General features: G+C 36.0%; 1 protein-coding gene across 1 annotated transcript; it reads right to left on the bottom strand.

Moving 5' to 3' along the window:
* Positions 1-1489: 1489 nt before the first annotated feature.
* Positions 1490-20809, bottom strand: LOC114311659 (autophagy-like protein). Its single transcript, XM_082876991.1, has 11 exons — positions 19865-20809; positions 19379-19421; positions 18435-18488; positions 7492-7555; positions 6601-6657; positions 6269-6375; positions 6119-6157; positions 4829-4917; positions 4427-4505; positions 2408-2455; positions 1490-1992 (listed from the first exon to the last, which is right to left on the bottom strand). The coding sequence occupies exons 1-11, from the start codon at positions 20056-20058 to the stop codon at positions 1912-1914; spliced, it is 855 nt and encodes a 284-aa protein (XP_082733117.1). The 5' UTR covers positions 20059-20809; the 3' UTR covers positions 1490-1911.
* Positions 20810-22644: the final 1835 nt, after the last annotated feature.

Genomic DNA, 22644 nt, shown 5'->3' with positions numbered 1-22644 from the left:
TTATAATTTTTATTAATAATTTGTTTTATAAAATAATTATTATATATTTATTAATAATTTATTTAACGTAAATATATAAATAAATAAAAATTATATATATAATACATACGTATTATATATATAATACATACGTATCAAAAATAATTTATTTAAAGTAAACATATAAAAATTATATATATAATACATACGTATTATATATAATTTATTTAAAGTAAATACATACGTATTATAAATTATTTTTGATAATTTATAAATTATTTTTGATTATAAAAATTGCAAAAATTATTTTTGATTATAAAAATTTTTACCCTTACATATGTATTATAAATCAAACCATCCATAACCTAAAAATGATTTATATTTACAAAAATTATAAAAATTATATAATTGATTATTATAAATTATTATTATATATAAAAATTATATTATTTCAATGCTTCACTGTTGGGTGTGTGTGGGTGTCTCTGTATGTCAGAGTGTAGGTTGGTCTTGGTTCAACAGTAGAAACGTCATTTGAAATAACGTTTTCTATAAAAAAAAAAAAAATAAATAAAAAATTACATGCACAGTAAAAACGCGATTTAAAATAGCGTTTTTTTCAGAAAAAATTTTTCATGTTAAAAACGCGATGATTTGAAACAGCGATTTCTTAATTAAAAGCGCGTTTTGCAATAGCGCTTTCACTATTAATCAAATTTTGGGCTGCAAACAGTGAAAGCGCGATTTGTAATAGCGCTTTAGCCTAGTTATCCGTCCAAACTAGGCCTAGTTTGGAAAATAAGATGCAAAAGAGGCTTAGTTTGGAAAAAGCCCCCAATAATCCTCGTAAGATGACTCGTACACATTCCGAGCTGGACTCATTGAGCGAGAGAATTCACATTTCCTTTTTAAATAAGGTATAACCAAAGAATTTTTAAATCATAATCAAAATAATGTTATAAGTAGCATCACAATGAATCATAACTAATATCACAATATATATAACTATTTTATAACCAAATCATAACTAACACTTAATAAATCATAACCAAAGATCTTAAAAATGTAACTAGGGCATAAAATTTCCCTTTTAACAAATAAGGAACATTAATTTTCTTTGCACTTTTAAACCAGCCCCACGTCATCAACCAAAAATGGAGCCATATCATCCAAAGGAAAAATCAGCCAATAACTCTCTATAAGATTTTTTTTCTCTTTTTGCTTTCCAATTTTTTCTTGTGTTTTTGTTGGTTGAAGAGCAAGGGATAAGGCTTGAAAAAAAGCTATGGAACCAAAAACATAATAAAAAAATTATCTAAAAAATAAAGCATGTAAAAAAATTTAATATAATGTGAACCACATCCCAAATAAATATAACCGAGCACACTGCATTTTCTTCCAATTTCTTCAAGCACGGTCGGTACTCCTGTAAGGTTCTTCTCTTTTTTAATAGCAGGTCCACATGAGATACCCTCGGCCCAAATCCAGGGCAACACCAGCCCAAAAAAAATAAATAAATAACAAACCAACTTTGATTAGATCATATTTCATTCATTTTAGTACACACTTTGCCACTGAGCATTACTACATGATCTCTGAACTTGGGTGCAAGCAGCAAATAAATAAATTTGAAAAAAAAAAACTGTCAAAACTGAAAAAAATGACGATGTTGCTCAGATTCAAAATTTTAACAGTGACTACAAACAATCAAATGAATAATATATTGATGCAGGAAGAGAAGATGCCCAATGTATAGCGGCCGTGTGTCCAGAAAAGGGATAATAAAAATCTGCTGTGATATAGCAAGCAGCCCTGATTGACTAAAATCCGGTGTCCAAACTGAATCTGATTGCACTTGTTTGCTGAATGCTAGCAGTAAAGCCAAGGCAATTGAAGATTACTTCACTAACAAAAGTCAACTGAGGACGACACTCAAAAGTTGACGGGAGAATAGGAGCTTCGGTAACCTTCAGAAGGTCCTTTAAATTTCCGCACCAACAACATAAACATACTCTGCAAACAGCAGGAGAGACATAAATTTTAATATTAATTTGTAATTTAATAGGTTTTATTGGTTTATTAGTCTTTAACTCTGGTAGTTTTCTTTTTGGAAACTTTTAAGTAAGGTTTTCTTGGATGGAATGGTTTTATAATATTGAGTTCAGAGAATTAGGGTTTCTTCTATTTTCTTGTGTGGCATTTCTTTTTGTTAGCATCACATAGTTTTGAACTTCCCAAGAATTCCTGTTTCCTTTTTTGATTTTTTTCTAGCCAAACAAGATCCTATTTCTTATACTAAAAAATGAAGCTAAAGAATTACTAAAACTGAAACAATTTACCCCCCCAAAAAAACATCTGGCAGTATATTTCGAGCCATAATACATTAGGAGAAATATGGGCAGCAAAGATTTAAACATTGAAGGAATACCTGAGCTCTATGGGGTAAACTGGCCCAAAATTCCAAATTAGGAATAACCTGAAAAAAAGAAAACATATGTTACACACAAGTTAAACAGTAAGGAAACACAGATAAAAGCTAGCTTGATTGAACATGGTATATGTTATTTTCGCATAGTTTTACACATTGTTGTCAAATTGCGAATCAAATCGTGATTCATTTTGCTAAAATAGTTAATTATGAATTGTAAGATTCACTTTGTAAAGCATTATCTATAACTGTATATATATATATATAAATACACACTCTGTTTAAAACAAAATAAATAGTAATCGCATATATGTATATATATATATATATAAAACTATGTCTACCAATATAATTAATTGATCTCTTTTTCAAAAACAACGCCCCATTAGTACACATTAATGTGTATTTAGGAGAAGAAAGATTAGGTGCACACCTAACTTTTGGCCTAGTACACAAAGATGTTGCCCCGAAACTTGAATACATAACCTCAAGGTTATTAGGCCAAGGTTTGTTAAGGTTTTACCATTAATTGATCTCTTTTTTATTTTGCAAAAATGATGCCATTTCATGCATTATGTAAACAAAATAGAACACAGTAAATCATAACAAATCGTAGTAAATCACAATGAATTGTAGTCAATCTCAATTGAATCATAAGATTCACTTAATTTAACATTCAACAATGCAAATCAAATAGTTTTGGCTAAAACTCGTTTTGCATTGTATAAATCAAATCGTGAATTGTAAGATTCTAACCACCATGTTTTCAAATAACATGTCATGAATAGTTAATTAATTTCTAACTGATTAAAATAGATTTTCATAAATCTAACAATGTATATAAAGCATCAAGTCTAAATCAAGCTCCAATGATGAAATCTATTATCAAGTTTGAACGTACAAATAATTGAATTGACAATGCCCTACAAGAACAAGCAATACATTCTAAACCCACGCTAAAAGCCTTAGGGTAATTTTATTTTAGAAAAAATTATCAGAAAGTTCCATATGGGAATCAGTTACTCTAATCAGTTGGATTTTCTAATACACTGATTGGTCCTATTTGTTTTGACAATCTTACCGTGAGATCCTATTTTAAATTTTGGTATGATTTGGTCGATGTTTCTACCCTTCCTTATTGGAGGACGCCATCTTAAGGAAGTTGGATCCAATTTTTGGATCACGTTTCCGTCACTCCAACGCAACACTCAAATATAGGACTTCAACACTCAAAAAAATTCTTTAGTGTACTTTTCCCAAACGTAACACTCCAACACTAAAAAACCACTTAACGTACTTTTCCCAAATATAACATTCCAACACTAAAAAACTCCTTAGTGTACTTCCATAACGTAACACTTTAATGAAACACTCCAAGGTAACACTCCAAGGTAACACACTAAAAAACTTCTTAGTTTATTTTTTCCAAATATAACACTCCAATACTAAAAAACTCTTTAGTGTTCTTTTCCATGACATAACACTCCAACGTAATACTCCAAGATAACACTCCAACGTAAAAACACTAAAAAAACTTTTAGTATACTTTTTCCAGACATAATACTCCAACACCAAAATACTCCTTAATGTACTTTTCTCAAATGTAACACCCTAATAACGTAACACTCCAAAAACATAACACACTAAAATATACCTTAGTGTGCTTTTCTCAAATGTAACACTCCAGCGTAACTCTCCAAATCTAACACTCCAATATGGTGGCAAATAAGTTATTACACATCCAAAATGACTAAATGGATTACAAGAAAAAAAATATGAGACTATATAGGTCACAAGTTCAAAATATGAGACTTTATTGGTCAATCTCTCTTTAATTTATAATACCCACTAATGGCCAAAACGATGCCCCCTTGTTTGTGCGGAGTCCACAATGTAAAACAATACAATAAAAAATATATATAATAAAGCAGAACATTTTAATCCCCAAAATCATGGGTAGACAACACTCTATATGGGAACACATAAAGACGAAAATTAAAGTTGAGAGAGAAAACATACATCTATGCCACGAATGCCAAGGTAGAAAAAACGATAAACAATACCGGCCAGCAGATACCCTCCAAAGAGGCATAAGATTCTGAAAAATCAAAGCAATTAGTGAATATCGAGTCCTTGGAAAACCAGAGATTAAGGCAATTAAATCTTATACATATTACATATCAGTTTAGTTTCGTTTTCAGAATCTATTATTTGAAAAATGCTAAAAACTAATTTGGTGAACAAATAATGAAAAATTCAAAAATACTCTCATTTTCTTCTCTTTTTTTCTTTCTTTTCTTTTTTGGGTGCAAAAATAATTTTTGAAATATTTAACCAAATTAGTTTTTAGCATTTTTCAGAAAAATAAATTCTGAAACTGGAACCAAACTGGGTGCAAGGCTAAAATTGAAAATTCCTTACATGGTTATGAAGGTGCCAAACCAGCCCAGTCCTTTCCCATGGACAGATACTATCTCGGCACAACCAGAAGGGTGCCTTAGTAGTGTAGCCTGATAGTGGAAATGAAACAAGAACTTGAATCAACTGTGAATCGTGCATGAGAACACTACTATTGAACTTATCAAATGCCAACGGAAGTTGAATAGACAAAAGAGAAACAATGCATGTAATTCACAGTCTTGGTCAAATTAAGATCTTTGAGATCAAGCAAGCATATATTAAATCAGTAGTATAAAAGAAGTGAGGTACAGAGCCAAAAAGTAACGCACCACCAGTCATAAATAACATAGTTGTTTCTCTAATTTCACAACCAAAATTTATTCATGCAAAAACCAAACACCCATCAGATGATCTTTCCATTCTCCACTTCCAAGTTTGCATTACACGTCAACAGGATGTGTTTAGTTGAAAAGATTGAATAATGTTAGAAAAACTAATTAGTTTACTAACAAACATACTAACTAGTTGAAAAGATTTGGTGTTATGAGGCATCTCAGCTGAAGGCACCACGTAAACAGGTATGATATACTAGTACAAAAAGAAGAATGCCCAAAAGAGATTTTAATTAGCTCAATGAATGGAATTGGGAAATAACCTCTCAAGCTATTGGCTGCTTCTTATGATAATGAACCAGTGAATAGGCAGAGATGAATAGTAACACTCAGAAAACCTAGTAAGACTTTAATTCCAACAACTCAAAAGTCAAAATTCAGCATTATTCTTACTATATACACCCAATCTTTTCTTCTGATAAATATATATATATATATATATATATATATATCCTTCTACAAAGAACAGCAAAAAGGTGGGAAAAAGAATATGAGGAAAAGGGTATGTCACCTGTCTCCATAAGGAAAGGAACTCCATTAGCTAACGTAAACAAAGTGTCAAAGAGTGTGCATGAGCAGAATGCCCATAAGCCCATAAAACAAGAACATGGCCTCGTACTCTAATGTATAAAGAACACCTATTTACACAAACAGCCTCCGAGATCAATAATTGGCTCTTACACGTCATGTAATTCAACACCTACCCGAGTTTAATGTCTTTAGACACTTCCACCATCAGTTTGCTATATCATCAGAAAGTATAACACTCAAAACAGTAGAAAATGTATAGGTATTCTACTTTACAAATGCATTGCTAGTGCACCAACAAACCACATAATCACAATGAAAAACATTAACTTTACTAGACCACCAAGCACTGAAGGATTGAATGAAAATTCGATAAACTCGAAGCACTTACGTAATCGCAAGTCCCAACTTTCTCCAGTGCCTGAGGTCCCTGAAAAATGGGAATATAAATATTCAAAGGCCATAAAACCAATATTAATCTAATTTTGAGGAAAAGCTAAGGTAAAAAAAATGAAAAGGAATGCAAGAAACAAGCTCTCACTTGAACTCCACTTGAATCACAGATCACAGACACAGCAAGTGAACAGTTGAGTTCCGAGAAGTTATTTGACATCGTAACAACAACACCCATGTGAGGACTCTTTTCATCTGTCATATTAAAACAAAAAACAGTAATGTTTGACAACCTACACCCCACAACATCACAAGGGAAAAACAATACACGTAATGGAAAACTCCAACTCCATAAAGCACAGGACCAAGCTATTTCAAGGACATACCATCACATATGCCAAAAGGCAGAAAAAGGGAACCATAACAAGCAGAACTAGTATTCCTCTTCCTTCATCTAACAAAATTAGGGGAGGAACTTACCAATGAGATCAATTATCATGCTTGACGTACGCCCAACAGTAGTACATACCGGATAACCTGCAGATACCACATAAATCCAATCAGCAGAACATCTAATGCACTCAATGTTAAGGAAGAAGATGGAGAAGAACAACTCTCTCTCTCTCTCTCTCTGCACTCAATGTTAAGAGGACAGAGAAGTGTTGTTGGGCTATAGTGTTTAAATTGAATGAAGAGTGGCAAACAAGAAACACTCATCATAAATATGTAACTCATTGGTTTCAGGACCATTCTATAACATGCTAGCAGTTCTCAATACTTCATCAGCAATATATTCATGAATTTGCTCTATTTGTTTAGGTCAAAACTCAAAAAGGCATAGCAACTAGTGCAAAGAAAATTGGTAAATCACAGCAATATTGCAGGCTGCTTAACATGAATAGGTCAAGTCCTCGCACTTCTTTGAGAACACACCAGTGCAGCAATATTACACTATTGTCCAATCACTAGACTAAGCCTCACACAATTGGCCAACTCTAGATCTCCAAAAACATGTAAAAGTTGTGTCTTCATACCCATGGGAATATGCAGATGGAGTGATATTTCCCAATAACTGATGATTAGAATGAGTCTTCCTCGCCATCATCAGCCAAATCTACCAAAAAAGGTGAACAAAAAGGTCCAATACAAACAATTGGACTTGCATAAATGTGAGAAAACTTTAGATGAGGGTTGTTAAGATCTTTGTGATGGCATTCCACACAATTTGTTTACAGGGTAACATGAAATGCGATCCTAAATATAAAATTAAAATTGTTATAAAAACCTTTTTCTACATTTAAACAATTTTCTATTTGTATTTTGTAATGATTAACAACATGTAGTACCATAAAAACTTTCAAGAATGTTTACCTCCTATCTTGTGAGCCACAAGCGCACTACAGCCTATGCCACAATGTGATGGACCCCCACAGTCCTATAATATCAAAAAGACATTCAAGTAAGTTGGAAATCGAATAAAATCTGCAGTGGAGAAAGAACACTCAGTTTTTCCTTTTATAATATAATCAATCATAATATTAAAAAAGAAAATATGAATAAATATTGGATCATGCATGTAACTTGGATGGTTCACCAAAAAAATCCACGCATGGTCTCAGCAAGGGCTGGGACTGTCAAAAATTAGTTGGCTTCCTAAACATCAATATTTCTACGGTAAATTACACTAACCTCCCCTGAGGTTTAGAGAAAATACAATTAGCCCCACACTTTTGACAAAATTATACCGACCTCCCTTAATGTTTTAATTCACCCAGCATTTGGCCCCTTTTTCATCCATAATTCATTAGTTGTATGGATGAAAAAAACTGATGTTATCTCTTTTATTCTAAAATGTATGTTTTACCCTTGTTTATTCATGTGTCTATACACCTTTGCATTAGTTTCTATCACTTTAGTCTTCGTAAAAAGGAAGTTAATGCAATTATGTCAAACTTATGGGGCTTATTATTATTTTTCTAAACCTCGAGATTTACCAATATTTTCAAATATAGCCTGATTGAATGACACATAAGCTGCCACTGACCTAGAAGACCTGTTAGGGCGGCAACAAATGAGGCAAACTAGTCCAAGTAAAGCTTACTACACTAAGACAAGTTCCAGCTCATTCCGAGCTCTGACTTGAGTTTACTGCCATCCACGAGCTTTGCTTTATTTATATTTTGCCAAAGACTAGTTCTCTTTGTAAGAATTCTGAATACTAATCTGTATATTCAATTGTGTCTAATACAAAGATTACAACTGATATATATATATAACAAACCTAAACCTAATCTGAAATAGGAAATAAGAACCCTATACAATCAATCTAATATTCACACAATCAATCTAAACTATACAATCAAATTATTGATATATTTTCATAATTAACATATATTCTCACACTCCCGCTCAAACTCAAGGTGATTTAGCAGAAAACACGAAAAGTTTGCCAAGAAAAAACTAAAAGCGAATAGTGGTGTGAGTCTTAGTAAAGAAATCAGCAAGTTGCAGTGCCGAAGAGACGAAAGGAAGCGAGATGAAGCCAGACTGCAGATGCTAACGTACAAAATTACAATCAATCTCAATGTACTTCGTCCACTCATGAAAGACAGTGTTATGGGCAATCTGAATAGAACTGCGGTTGTCACAATAAAGGGAAGTCGGAGAAAACTGAGGGACATCCAAATCAGTTAAGAGACAACGAAGCCAAACAATCTCAGCAGTAGCATGAGCCATAGCACGGTACTTAGTCTCGGCAGTGGAACGCACAACAATAGTTTGTTTCTTGCTCTTCTAAGAAATCAATGAATTACCAAGAAACATGCAGAAACCAAAAGTGGACTTGCGATCATTGACATCACCAGCCTAATCAAAATCAGCATAAGCCACTAAGTCCAAAGAGGAAGTAGAAGACAACAGTAAACCTTAAAATATAAGCTCTGTTTGGTTTAACTCTCAAAAACACAATTTTTGAAAAAAAATTCCAAAATTTTGTTTGGCTGGAAATTTTTTGAAATTTTTTTTCAAAATCACTTTTTCTCTTTCCTCTCTCATTCTCAATCACTTTTTTTCTCACACACATCTACTCAATTACAACAAAATATCGAATCATCCCAAACTCTCATACTCCAAAACTATTTTCAAAATATACAACTAAACAAACCAAAAAAAAATTTAAACTCTTTTCCCAAATTTTTTTTGAAAATTTATCTCCCAAAACCAAACCAAACACACCCATAGTACTCCGGAGATAGCGAAGAATCTGAACCAAAACAGCCCAATGTATAAAACGAGGAGCAGAAACGAACTGACTAACCATATGAACAATATAAGTAAGATCAAGGCAAGTAACCGTCATATAGACTAAGCAACCCACAAGCTCTCGATATAAAGTAGGATCATCTAGAAGAACACCATCAGTAGTGGTAAGCTTCACATTAAGCTCAATGGGGATATCTTAGTGTCAGTAGGACCGACACAATGAATAATCTCATTGGCATACTTGGCCTGAGATAGAAAGTAGCCCTTGGGAGAAGAAACTACCTCAATACCAAGAAAATACCGCAAGGGGCCCAGATCCTTCATTTCAAATGTGCGAAAAAGATGTTGCTTGACCTTAAAGATAGTAGAAGAGTCAGAGCCAATGAAAATCATATCATCCAAATACAGTAATAAGGCATCAAATCCAGCAGAGATGTAAAGAAGAAATAAAGCAGAGTCTTGAGCACAAGGATGAAACCCAAGCGCAGTAACAACAGTCTGAAAGCAATCATACCAAGCACAAGAAGACTGTTTCAAACCATACAGAGCACACCAAAGGCGACAAACATGCCTAGAAGAATGGTGAAGGCCAAGGGAAGGACGCATGTAAACCTCATCTGTGAGATGGCCATTAAGAAAAACATTCTTAACATCCATCTGATAAAGAGGCCAAGAACGAACAACAGCGACAAAGATCAAAGTACGGACAATAGTTATCTTGGCAACAGGAGTAAAGGTCTCCTCATAATCAATACCATACTCCTCTGTGAGAAACCTTTGGCAACCAGACGAGCTTTGTAGTGCTCAAGAGAACCACCAGAATGAGTCTTGACTTTGTAAACCCATTTACAACCAACCAGATTCTTACTAGCAGGCAAAGGAACTAACTCCCAACTACTAGTTTTTTATAAAGTAGACAACTCATCCTCCTTAGCTTGAATCCAATGGGGATCCTGACAGGCCTCCTTGTAAAACTGAGTTTCTGAAAAATAATGAATAGCAGACAAAAAGTATGATAGGAAGCAGAAAAACATGTATTAGACCAACCAACCTGTTTAGAGGATGACCCACTTGAGGAGGATATCGGTATACAGCGGGATCAGAGTCGTCAGAAGTAGGAGGATCAACAATAAAAGTAGAGACAACTGGTGGAGGGAGAGCCTGACGACAAGGATAAACTAACAACAGAAGAGGACGAGGAAAAGGAACAAGCTGGGGAGAAAGAGGAGAAAATGGAAGAAGGTCATGAGGAACAGAAGAGATGTACTCATCAAGAGGGACCTCAGAAAGAAATAGATCAATGTGAACCAAATCCTCTTTGAAAACTGGAGCAGTGATAGGAGGAAGCTGAAAGTAAGGCAGACATCAAGAAAAGAAACATGATGGGAGACGTAAAGATGATGGGAAATAGGGTCGTAACACCGATAGTCTTTCTGAGTAAGACTATCTTTCTGAGTAAGACTATCACCCAAAAAGACACATAGGACAAACCGGGCACTAAGTTTGGTCCAATCTTTACCGGAAGGACAAAACAAGCAGACCCAAACACACGAAGGAGGGAGTAATTGGGAAGTTGAGAGAATAGCAACTCATAAGGAGACCGGCCAGAAAGAAGGGTAGTAGACATGTGGTTAAGAAGAAAAACAGCAGTAAGAACTGCCTCTCCCCAAAACGAAGCTGGAACTGAGGCAGAGAGAATAAGAGACCTACCTGTCTCAAGAAGATGACGATGTTTATGCTCGGCTTGACCATTTTGGACAGGTGTATCAGTACAAGAAGTTTGGTGAAAGGTACCCAAATTGACCAAATACTCACAAAACTCAGTTTTAAAATATTCCCCACCCAAGCCAGAGCGTAACAATTTAATGGTAGTCTCAAACTGTGTAGTGATCATAAACTAAAATGTACGATATATTTAGTAAAAGTCAGATTTATGAATCATAAGATAAACCCAAGTATAACGGGTGCAATCATCAACAAAAGACACAGTATGCGGAACCCCTTTTAGTGAGAACAAGAGAGGGTCCCCAGACATCAGCATGCACAAGAGAAAATAAAGAAACAAAACTGAAGTACTTTTATTAAAAGGTAAAGTTGACATTTTGACAAGTTTACACCCCTGACATTCATCAATTTGACTAGGAGAAACTTTACCCAGTAATCCTGACTAAGCTAAAGACCGTAAATGGTCAACAGACAAATGACCTGGGCGAGAATGCCATAAGTAAAACTGACTCGACTGAGAATCTAGCTGAAATGCGGAAAAAGCAACTAGAGAGGTGGATAGAAAGAGATGCAAGCTTTCTACCACATAAAGATCTCCAACTCTACAGCTAATCCCAATCTACTTCTTGGACACCCGATCCTACACACAACAGACAAAAGAGGAAAAGATAACATCGAAACCAGAAGTATTAAGTTAACTGATAGATAATAAACTGACAGATAACTGAAGAACATAAAGAACAAAAGGAATAGTAACAACAGACATTGCAAAGGGTAAGGCAAACCCAATAGATAGAACAGGCATACCAGACCCATTAGCAGTATTAACAGTAATAGGAAAGGGAGAGGGGATACAATTTTGAAGTAAGGAAAAGTGAGGAGTCATATGATGAGAGGCACCAAAGTCAAAAAGCCAGACAAAAGAGGAGATATTTGAAAAGGACCCAAACAAACCTGAATGAAGAGAGGTGAAAGCAGAGACAGATGAGGATGGCTGGGAGGTGGACAAGAAATGTTGAAGCTGAGCCATCTGGGCGTGCAAGGAAGCCAAGTTAAGATCAGAAACTAGAGCAGATGCAATATAAGCAGCAGGAGGTCGAAACTGTGTCTGAGGCGGCTGAAAAGACTGAGAAGACTGAGCAGACTGGCGTCCCTTCTTGGGACAGTTGTACTTCGAATGGCCCTTTTGATGGCAAAAAACACACTCATCAGAGGCTAGTGGCCCCTTCTTGGACTTCGCATGGGTTTGAAGCTGATGAGATGGTGGGATTGACAATAGAGGAGGCTGAGTAGGAGCCAAGAAAACAGATGGAGACAAAGTCTGACTAGCTGTCTTAAGACGGGTTTCCTTAGGAATGTCAATTTGAACCCAGCCCGACGGGAACTCGACCTTCCGAACCTAATTTGAGCAATTTTTTTCCGAAAAATATCCCCAACGGGACGGGGATGGTATTCAAAAATCAATCCCTAATCAGTTTCGGGCCGAGGACAGGGATAAGTGTCCCAGCCCCATACCCGGCCCGTCCCCCTACACATCCCCGTCCCCGTCCCCGTTTGTCCCCGAAGTGAAATTACTATTTTACCCCTATATATATATAAAAAAACCAATTACCAAACCCTCATCTCACTTCACCTCTCTCTCTCTCTCTCTTCCCTCTACTCTCTCTCACTCTTGCACCTCTTCTCCTTCTCAGCACCACTGTCGCCACTGTCCGCGATGTCGATCGTTCTCCTCCGTCATCCATCACCTCCATCGTCGCAGTCATAGCCTCCGTTCATCGCCTCAGCATCTCTGTCATCCTCCTCCATTCTCCTTAGATATGTTTGTGTATGTATACATGTATATGTGTGTTCTGTCCTTTTTTTTTTGGGTAGTGGACAGATCTGTTTGTGTATGTATGTATACATGTATGTATGTATGTATGTTCTGTCTATTTTTTATTTTTATTTTTGTAGTGGATCTGTTGATGATTTTGTTGATGTGGATGTTCATGTTGATGTTGAAGTGAAACAATTGGGGATGATGATGATGATGTTGTTGATGGTGTTGTTGAAACAGATTTGGGCTGAGGAATTTTCGAGGTCAGGGAAACCCGATTCTCGATAGGGGCGGGGACGGGGACGGTGATAGGAACCCCGTCGGGGATCGGGGCCAGGGACGGAGACATTTTCACAATCGGGGATCAAGAACAGGGAGTGTGATCCCCGGCTCTGTCCCGGCCCATTGCCATTCCTAAGTTTCCACAGAGAGGAGCTCACAAACAATAGCATCCACACTAGGGAGAAGAGACTAATGAAGAATGCCACCACGGAGAGCCTCATATTGAGGGGAGAGAGTCGTTAAGAACTGTATTAAATGACCTTGCTCCCGAAACTCAATATAAGCATCTAGTGCCTTGAGTCTAGATGGTTCCATGAGAGCCAATTGATCCCAGAGACCTGTCATCTCAATGTAGAAGTCCTGAATAAATTGATCCCACTGACGAGCACTCTGAATAGCTGTTTCCAACTCATACCGCTTGGCAAAGTTGGACTGCTGATACACACCCAATAAATAGTCCCACACTTCCTTGACAGTACTGTATTTGAAAAACATCATTCCAATATGGTCATCCATAGAATTATGAAATCAGGTCAAAACTTGGGTATTATCATAATTCCAAGTATCACAGGAAGTCAAATATCCTTCATTTTTTGGGTCCGATGGACGAGGAACATAACCAAAAATATAACCCCAGTTTTTTTGACCAAGGAGAAAATTCTTCATAACACTAGCCCAATAGGCATAATTACCACCAGTGAGTTTGCATTTAATGGCTTGAATTTTAGTGTCTGACATTGTAATATATGGGGTTAAAACAAAATATTTAGAAATTTCTGTGAGCAAACTTTAATATCGAGCTTCAAACAAAATATATAATAAACCACAGTAACCAAGAGCAGAAGATAAATTCAGAGAGAGAAACTTCTCCAACCAGAGAAGACCAAGGAATTGCAAGTCAGAGAGGAAAGAAGAGATGTCACGCCTTAAAGCTTTGCGAACTAGAGGCAATCACGAAGCTAGGGTTCACAATTTCGAACCAACTGGATCGCAAGAATTGTGCAGAGCTTCTTCGAACCAGAGAGAGGGAGAAGTCGCGATGTTGGAGAGAGAAAGACCAGAAATCGTGGTCGTGATTCCAAAGAGAGGAGACACGAAGCACGAAACAGATGAGGAGCATGAGAAGATGCAAGAGGCACTCGTGACTTTGATCAAACTGAATGCACGCAAAGAGAGTCACAACTCATAGACAGCTTCTAGGGTTTGGGCTTAGAGACGGCTCTGATATCATGTAAGAATTCTGAATACTAATCTGTATATTCAATTGTGTCTAATACAAAGCTTACAACCGATATATAGAGCAAACCTAAACCTAATCTGAAATAGGAAATAAAAATCCTATACAATCAATCTAATATTCACATAATCAATCTAAACTATACAATCAACCTAATTGATATATTTCCATAATTAACATATATTCTCACACTGTCCATAAGACTTCTTGAGCTTGTTAAATAAACTATTTAACATTCAATTTTGTGTTAAATCTACAATTTTAACATATATGAAGAAAATCAGGGGTTACAAGTTGACTACAAATATATGTAAAAACAAGGGAAATATCACATCAGTGAGTATTTGAAAAAGTAATTACAAATCAGTGGAAAACTTTATAAATATTAATAATTAAATTTGTAATTTTTTCATGAATTTGTATTTTTTTTTCTACCTTCCACTGGGGTGTAATTACCCGGAAAAACAATCTTGTTTTATCTCTTCTAACAATTCATTGGTTCTGTAGAAATTTAATGTATAAAGAGAAATGATTGTATTATTGATTGTTGTATTGATGACTGATATGTTGATTTATATTACAATGATTCATGATTCCTATATATAGAAGAGGGTGAGTGTGTAGTAGGTAAGGAGTAGGTGAAGTGGAGGTGGTAGTGGTGTAGTGTGTTAGGTTTAGTGGAGTAGGTGAGGTGGTAGTGGTGTAGTGGGTTAGGTTTAGTGGAGTAGGTGAGGTGGTAGTGGTGTAGTGGGTTAGGTTTAGTGGAGTAGGTTTAAGTGGAGGTGATAGTGGTGTAGTGGGTTAGGTTTAGTGGAGTAGGTGAGGTGTAGGTGGTGGTAGGTGATGGTAAATTGGTGGTAGGTGATGGTAAATTCTAACAGCCCCCCGCAAACTCAAGGAGGATAGAAACTAACCAACTTGAGTTTGAAGAGAGGAACAAAACAAGAAAATACATAAAAATAAAAGAGGATAGGAGACACTGTATGGTCGTGTCAGACCATTGGTGAAGACACTGGATGGTGGTGTCATAACGTTGTAGAGGACACTGTATGGTGGTGTCATAACGTTGTAGAGGACACTGTATGAGGGTGTCATAACGTTGTAAAGGACACTGTATGGTGGTGTCATAACGGTGTAGAGGACACTGGATGGCGGTGTCAGACCGATGTAGAAGACAGTTTATGGGGTCATGTCGGACCGTTGTAGCAGACAATGTTGTGACAGTTGTTGTGACAGTTTACGGAGTCTTGCTGGACCCTTGTAGAAACTAACCGGAATCAATGTCGGGACAGTTTACAAAGTCTTGTCGGACCTTTGTAGAAACTAACCGGAATCAATGTCGGGACAGTTTACAGAGTCTTGTCGGACCCTTGTAGAAACTAACCGGAATCTATGTCGGGACAGTTTACAGAGTCTTGTCGGACCCTTGTAGAAACTAACCGGAATCTATGTCGGGACAGTTTACAGAGTCTTGTCGGACCCATAAAGGAGCTAACCGGAATCAATGTCGGGACAGTTTACAGAGTCGTGTCGGACCCCTAAAAAGTCGCACCCTCAAAAGGTGTGCCCATTTTTGTCAAAAGGCGTGCCATCAAAAGGCGTGCCCAATTCATCAAAAGACGAGCCATCAAAAGGCGCGCCAGACACGCGGCGATGCACGTGATTGACAATGCGCGTGTCGGCCGCTTCGTCAGTGTCGATATAAACCATTGCGGAGGCTGTGGAAACCAGTCTGAAACTCTCTGAACATTGTCATTCTGAAACACTCGGTAAAGACTTTGTATCCAACCCTTCTCTGAAACATCTGAACAATGGCCTCTTCTTCCCGTTCAGCTACCCAGAATACGGCATCTTCATCCCGTGGTCTACTCACTCTCTTTCCCGATCTCAACGAGGCCACAGGAGAGAGAACTGGTGCGGTGTCCCGTGAACCTCAACCAAACACCACTGGGTTTGCTCCGTTGAACTTTCCGATGCAGTCGGTGGAGCAAAAAATGGCAGTGCAAACGGATGTGGAGGCTAATCAGTATACTTTGAAGGCATGTGTGGAGTCCATGACGGCGGTCACAAACTTGTCGCACCGGCTGCAAAGTAGGACAAATGAGGTGCAGCAATTAAACTCCCAGCTGGCTCTGCTCCAACGCATGTATAAGGATGCGCGAGCAGAGATAAGCGTGCTAAGGGCAGAAAACAAGGAGCTGAAGCGGAAGGCCACCGTGATGTTCCGATTTGGAGGGCCGCCATATGCTGCAGTGGAGGAGCAGGGAGTAGGCAACTTGCTTGGTGGTCTAGGAAGTACAGAGGGAGCACCGTCAAGAGCCGCCCAGGACGGAGGCAAGAAAAAGAGACCAGCGGTAGAGTAGAGAAGAAAAAAAAAAAAAAAAAAAAAATCCCGCCGGTGGATGTGGTTGTTTTGTTTGTTTGGTTTTTTTTTTTTTTTTTTTTTTTGTGTGTGTGTGTGTGTAAAAGTGTGATCGGGGTTGTTCCCTGAGATAAATAAAATATGATTGGTTGTGCAAATTTGTAAATAGTTTGCAATGGTGTTTGGTGTTTGGTGTTTGGTGTTTTTTTTTTTTTTTTTTTTTTTGTTTTGTTTTGTTTTAATAAGAATAATAATAATAATAATAAAAAATAGGTATCATGGAGTGGGCGGTGATAAAAATATGATTTAGAAAAAAAGAGGAAGGTGGTGGAATGATGGGTCAAAAAGTAGAATAAAAGAGAAAAAAAAAAAAAAAGGTGTGGAGGTCCGGCGGGCGGCCAAGGCGAGGCTGCCGCCCGCCGGTGAAGCAGAATTACTAGCTTCTTAACCTTGCTCTGATACCATGTAGAAATTTAATGTATAAAGAGAAATGATTGTATTATTGATTGTTGTATTGATGACTGATATGTTGATTTATATTACAATGATTCATGATTCCTATATATAGAAGAGGGTGAGTGTGTAGTAGGTAAGGAGTAGGTGAAGTGGAGGTGGTAGTGGTGTAGTGTGTTAGGTTTAGTGGAGTAGGTGAGGTGGTAGTGGTGTAGTGGGTTAGGTTTAGTGGAGTAGGTGAGGTGGTAGTGGTGTAGTGGGTTAGGTTTAGTGGAGTAGGTTTAAGTGGAGGTGATAGTGGTGTAGTGGGTTAGGTTTAGTGGAGTAGGTGAGGTGTAGGTGGTGGTAGGTGATGGTAAATTGGTGGTAGGTGATGGTAAATTCTAACAGGTTCACATAACTACACAAACCATCATTCCAATATGTTTCATTAACCTAAGCTTCATAAATGTCTTTAACACTGTAAATGTGTGAAACCTATGACAGCTAATAATGAGCCTAAAGGAGAATGTGTGTCAGAAACATATTCCACACCCTTATCCTTTGTCATATCCGGTGGACACGAGTAACTTTGGGGGAAATAGAAGAGTCCATGTAACATACACCATTTTACTTCAAAAAATAAATCAAGTATATTAGAAAGTATGAATCTCATGTCATGTTCTTGTGTCCTGGGAAATGAGATTAGATGAAATGAACATTTAAACACACATTGCACCCGAGACTCACATAGCCAAAACTGAGGAATTGTAGAATTTTCAGACATAAAGTTGATGCTGCTATTTCTGTTTTGACAAAGATTGAGCTGGATATCAGAGATAAGCTTTGCACAAGTAGAGTGGTGAAGAGCAATTACGGTAATTGGTTGATTTGCCAAGATTGGAAAGTTCCAACTAGGATACTAAGCAGGGGTTAGTTTCTGGGGTTTTTTTTTTTTTTTTAAGTTGTGTTTTTTCTTTTTTCCTGGGATATGTCCAGCTCTAGTTCCCTTGGTGTTGGGTTTTCTGGGGTATGCCTCAGGCCTAGTTGTATCTGGGATTTGTGTTCTTAATGAAAGAGTAAATTACCAACCAAAAAAAAAAGGTCAGCTAAGTCATGCATGCACTCATGTTATTTGTTATTTTTTGCTCTCTCAATCTAAAGAAAACAACATATGCATCTTGAAAAGCACTTACCTCACAGTCAATACATGTAGGTGGATCATGGTTGAAGATCATTGCATCGCAAAGCTGCTCATACAAATGAACAGAATGAGTCAACTTGAAGCAGCATGGTATCAAGTCGACAATTGAAGAAGAGTAACATATATCAGTCTCTCTTAAGCAGTGTTGTCGAGTCATTATATTCGTTATATCACTTTTGTGTATCATGTATCATATTGTATCATGTATCGTAAGATACATTAACATATATAAATATAGATAATAAAAAAATAAGTATTTTCATATAAGTATTAACATATATTATTATTCAATCAAATTAGACTCATGACAGTAGTTTAATTTCTTGTAGCAAAAGAAGTATGGTAGTCATTTTTCCTTGCAAGTTTATTTGAATTTGCGTCTCCTTTGTATGGAATTTTTTGATAATTTCATGATTGTTCAACGAGTGTCAGCTATGGTGATTAAAAGTGAGAAAAGTAGTTAATGGGGCCAAAAGTGAAGAAGAATGTAAAAATTAATTAATCATGCGATATGAGTTGAATCGTGATACGATACATAATCGTACGATACGGAAATGTATCTAGCAATTCAAATCACCAACGATATGAGTCCACGATACGTATCTTTTTCCATACAATACAATACGTATCGTACCATTTTGACAACATTGCTCTTAAGAAAAAGAATTCAAGTTACATCCTCAACATGATTTTTTAGACTCTGCTTCACAAATTCTTGAGTCTCAATTCAACACAATTTTAGGACAATTCATAGCAATACCCATGAAAAGCTCACAAACTAACTACTTTTGCTTTCAAGTCATTATTTACTAATGCCTCAAGCTAAAAACATATTTGCTTTGTTTACACACTTGCATAGAAACTATAGAAGTGAAAATTCATCAATTAGTCACATGAAAAAGCATAGAAATAAAAGAGTGACCTGATAGAGCCAACCTGAAACCAAAGCACGGTCTGATTAACTGCTACCTTGTAAAACCTGAAGTATAAAATAACAAATCATTTAGCTGGATTCCAGACCATTGGCATCTGTTGTCACATGAAGTACTTTCAATATTAAGAAATACCAGAAATTCAACATAATTTTTGATTGGTTTACTCTACTGCATAAAAGTTTAATGAGTGCAAAGGTCAAATGAATACATCAGTCCTGAACCAATTCAACTAAATAAATTACCAAAATATGGCCACCTAATTTTCCACCATAGTGGTTTATCATGGTCAATGTTGTTGAAATAGGTAATAGTATTATATTTGAGCTATTGTGTAAAAAGCACTAAACACCTCAAACTAATCATAATAATGCATTACAATCATAGAAGGGTGTCAGCACAACAAAAGAACAAAAACCCACATCAAGAAACATGGTATACACTCAAATATACACACAAACAGAGAGAGTGCGAGAGAGAGAGAGAGTACCCATCTTCGCTGAGGACACCGTGGGGGAATTTGGGGGAGGGGGAGGCAAGGCTGTAGTTGTAAAGCTTGTTGTGATCAACAATGCTGAGTTCACAAATCGCAGAGACCGAGTTGAGGCTGAGTCGGTGTAGAATCGCTAGTATTGTGGAAATAAGAAGAACCCATCTGAGAGAATCGCCACCACCGACTGTCATTCTCTACCCACAACAATCTCATAACCTGGTTGTTAATGATTGCATTAGGTTGTTGACGATTGATTGATTTTCCGATGAGTTGGGGATGTGTTTGAGTGAGATGAAAATGGAGTCGAAACGAGGGAAGACGAAGACACAAACTTCTTCATTGATTGATGTTTTTCCCGTATGGGTTTACGGAAAACGACGTTGCTTGTTTTTTCAATAGGAACCATGCTCCTGGGCCTTGGCCCATTTGTTCCCATTATGCATTAACTCACTTTTGTCTGCTCTTCTGCGGGGTTATGTCAGTACAAATTTTTTTTTTTTTTTTTAGAACTTAATGATAAGTCTTATATATATATTTTAAAATATATTTAATCATGAAACAAAATATTTGCACTAATTATTTTTATATATTTTTAATTATTACTAAAAAAATTTTATTTCAAAAAAAAAATTAAAAACGCTGCTATATTCCACCACCGCTAGACTTCTGTTAGACATTCATCGAAAACTCGCCGAAATATTGAATATCATTAGGAAGTCACCTAAATTCACCAAAAATTTGTCAAAGTATCGCCGGAATGTTTTGAACGTCACCGAAAGTCGTCGGAATGTCTAGAATGTTCGCTGGATGTAAAAAATATCGCTGGAGACTCACCAGAATGTCCAGAATATTGTCAAAAAAAATAAGACAAATAAACGGAGAAATTAAAGCAAAAAAATAGCAAAATGTGCTAAATATTGATAAACTGAAAGAAGAAAAAATCTAAAAACAATAAACAGCAACAATAGGGAAAAAAACATATGTCATTTTCAATTTTTGTAGGGTTTAAGCAAATAATGTCCAATATTGATCAAACTAAAAAACAAGTTTTGAAACTATAAAATGTTACAGTTTCAAAGTATGATTCTATTAAGTATTTGTTCTTATTAATCAAATTGAAAAACATGTTATGAAACTACAAAGTTTTATAGTTCTAAAGAAAGTTATGAAATTGTAAAATTTTACATTTCTAAAAAATGATTCATTTCAGCACCAAAAAAATTGAAATTGCAAAATTTTACAGTTTTCATCACCTGTAATTAAAACTCGAAAATAACTTGTTCAGAATTTGAAAATTGCCTCCATTATAATAGGAAAATAGAAGTGTGTACTGCAGAAAAAGTATTAAAACTGAAAAATTAAAAGAAAGAGACAGATATAGCGATATGCTTGTACTTCGACAACTATTTTTTGGTTTAGATCTAACTGGATCTAACGTACATCAGATCTGAGTAGATCTACTAATCTTCTTTGTTAAAAACTCATCTTTTTCGCCATCGGTGAACACGATGTAAGAAGTTAGTGATCGGTGGTTGCTCGTGAACCTTAATCAATAGTAGTCGCCAATTGTCAATGACTCTAGATTAAAAAGAGAAATAAAAGAAAAAAGGTGTGGTCGTCATGGTGGTCGTCGTCGATATCAAAGAAAGAGAGATAAAGAGAATAAGCAAGGTGTAGAGAAAGAGCAGAAGATAATGGGCATAGGACTTTTGGGTCTATCTAAAAGGTTTTGGGATTAAATAAAATGTACACTTTTCAAAAAAGACCTGTGAGTAATTTGCCCCCCCCTTTTTTTTTCTTTGCAAATTACTCATAAGCCTTTTTTGAAAAGCGCGTGTTCTATTTAATATTAAAATCTTTTAAATAGACCCAAAAGTCCTATGCCCATTTATCTTCTCATCTTTCTTCACACCTTGCTTCTTCTCTTTATCTCTCTTTTCCTGATATCAAGCGACAACCACGGCCACGCTTTCCTTCTTTTCTTTCTCTTTCTAATCTATAGTCACTGGCAACCGATGACTACCATTGATTGGGGTTCACCGGTAATCATCGAGCACTGACCCCTTACTTCGTGCTCACCGATGGCGAAAAAAGATGAATAGATCTACTCAAATCTGATATAGATCTATTCAAATCTACATCAGATCTGAGTAGATCTACGTCAAATCCAGTTAGATCTAAACTAGAAATAGTTGCTTGAGTACAAGTCTCTCTCTATATTTTACTTTTTTTTGTACTATACACTTCTTTTTCCTGCATTAATGGAGAAAACTTTCAAATTCTAAACAAATTGTTTTTGAGTTTTAGTTACAAGCAGTGAAACTGTAGAATTTTATAGTTTCAATCTTTTTTGGTGCTGAAATGAATCATTTTTTAGAACTATAAAATTTTGCAGTTTCATAACTTTCATTAGAACTGTAAAATTTTACAGTTTCATAATATGTTTTTCGGTTTGATTAATAAGGATATATACTTAATAGAATCATACTTTGAAATTGTAACATTTTACAATTTCAAAGCTTACTTTTCAATTTAATCAATATTAGAGATTATTTGTTTAAACCCTACAAAAATTAAAAATAACATATGTTTTTTTTCCCATTGTTACTATTTTTTGTTGCTACATTTTTTTCTTCTTTCAGTTTATCAATATTTAACACATTGTAACGCCCTGAAATAATAATAACAACTCATATCATAATATACCGTAGAATGTGCCACTAGCGTTATATTTAACATTTCATTGATATTCCACGATCATATAAAAATGACATATA

Source organism: Camellia sinensis, chromosome 1, assembly GCF_055761805.1.
Source record: "Camellia sinensis isolate YWXY chromosome 1, ASM5576180v1, whole genome shotgun sequence".
Lineage (NCBI taxonomy): Eukaryota > Viridiplantae > Streptophyta > Magnoliopsida > Ericales > Theaceae > Camellia > Camellia sinensis.
Note: the sequence above shows the minus strand (reverse complement) of the source record. Positions and strands in the feature narration are given on the sequence as shown.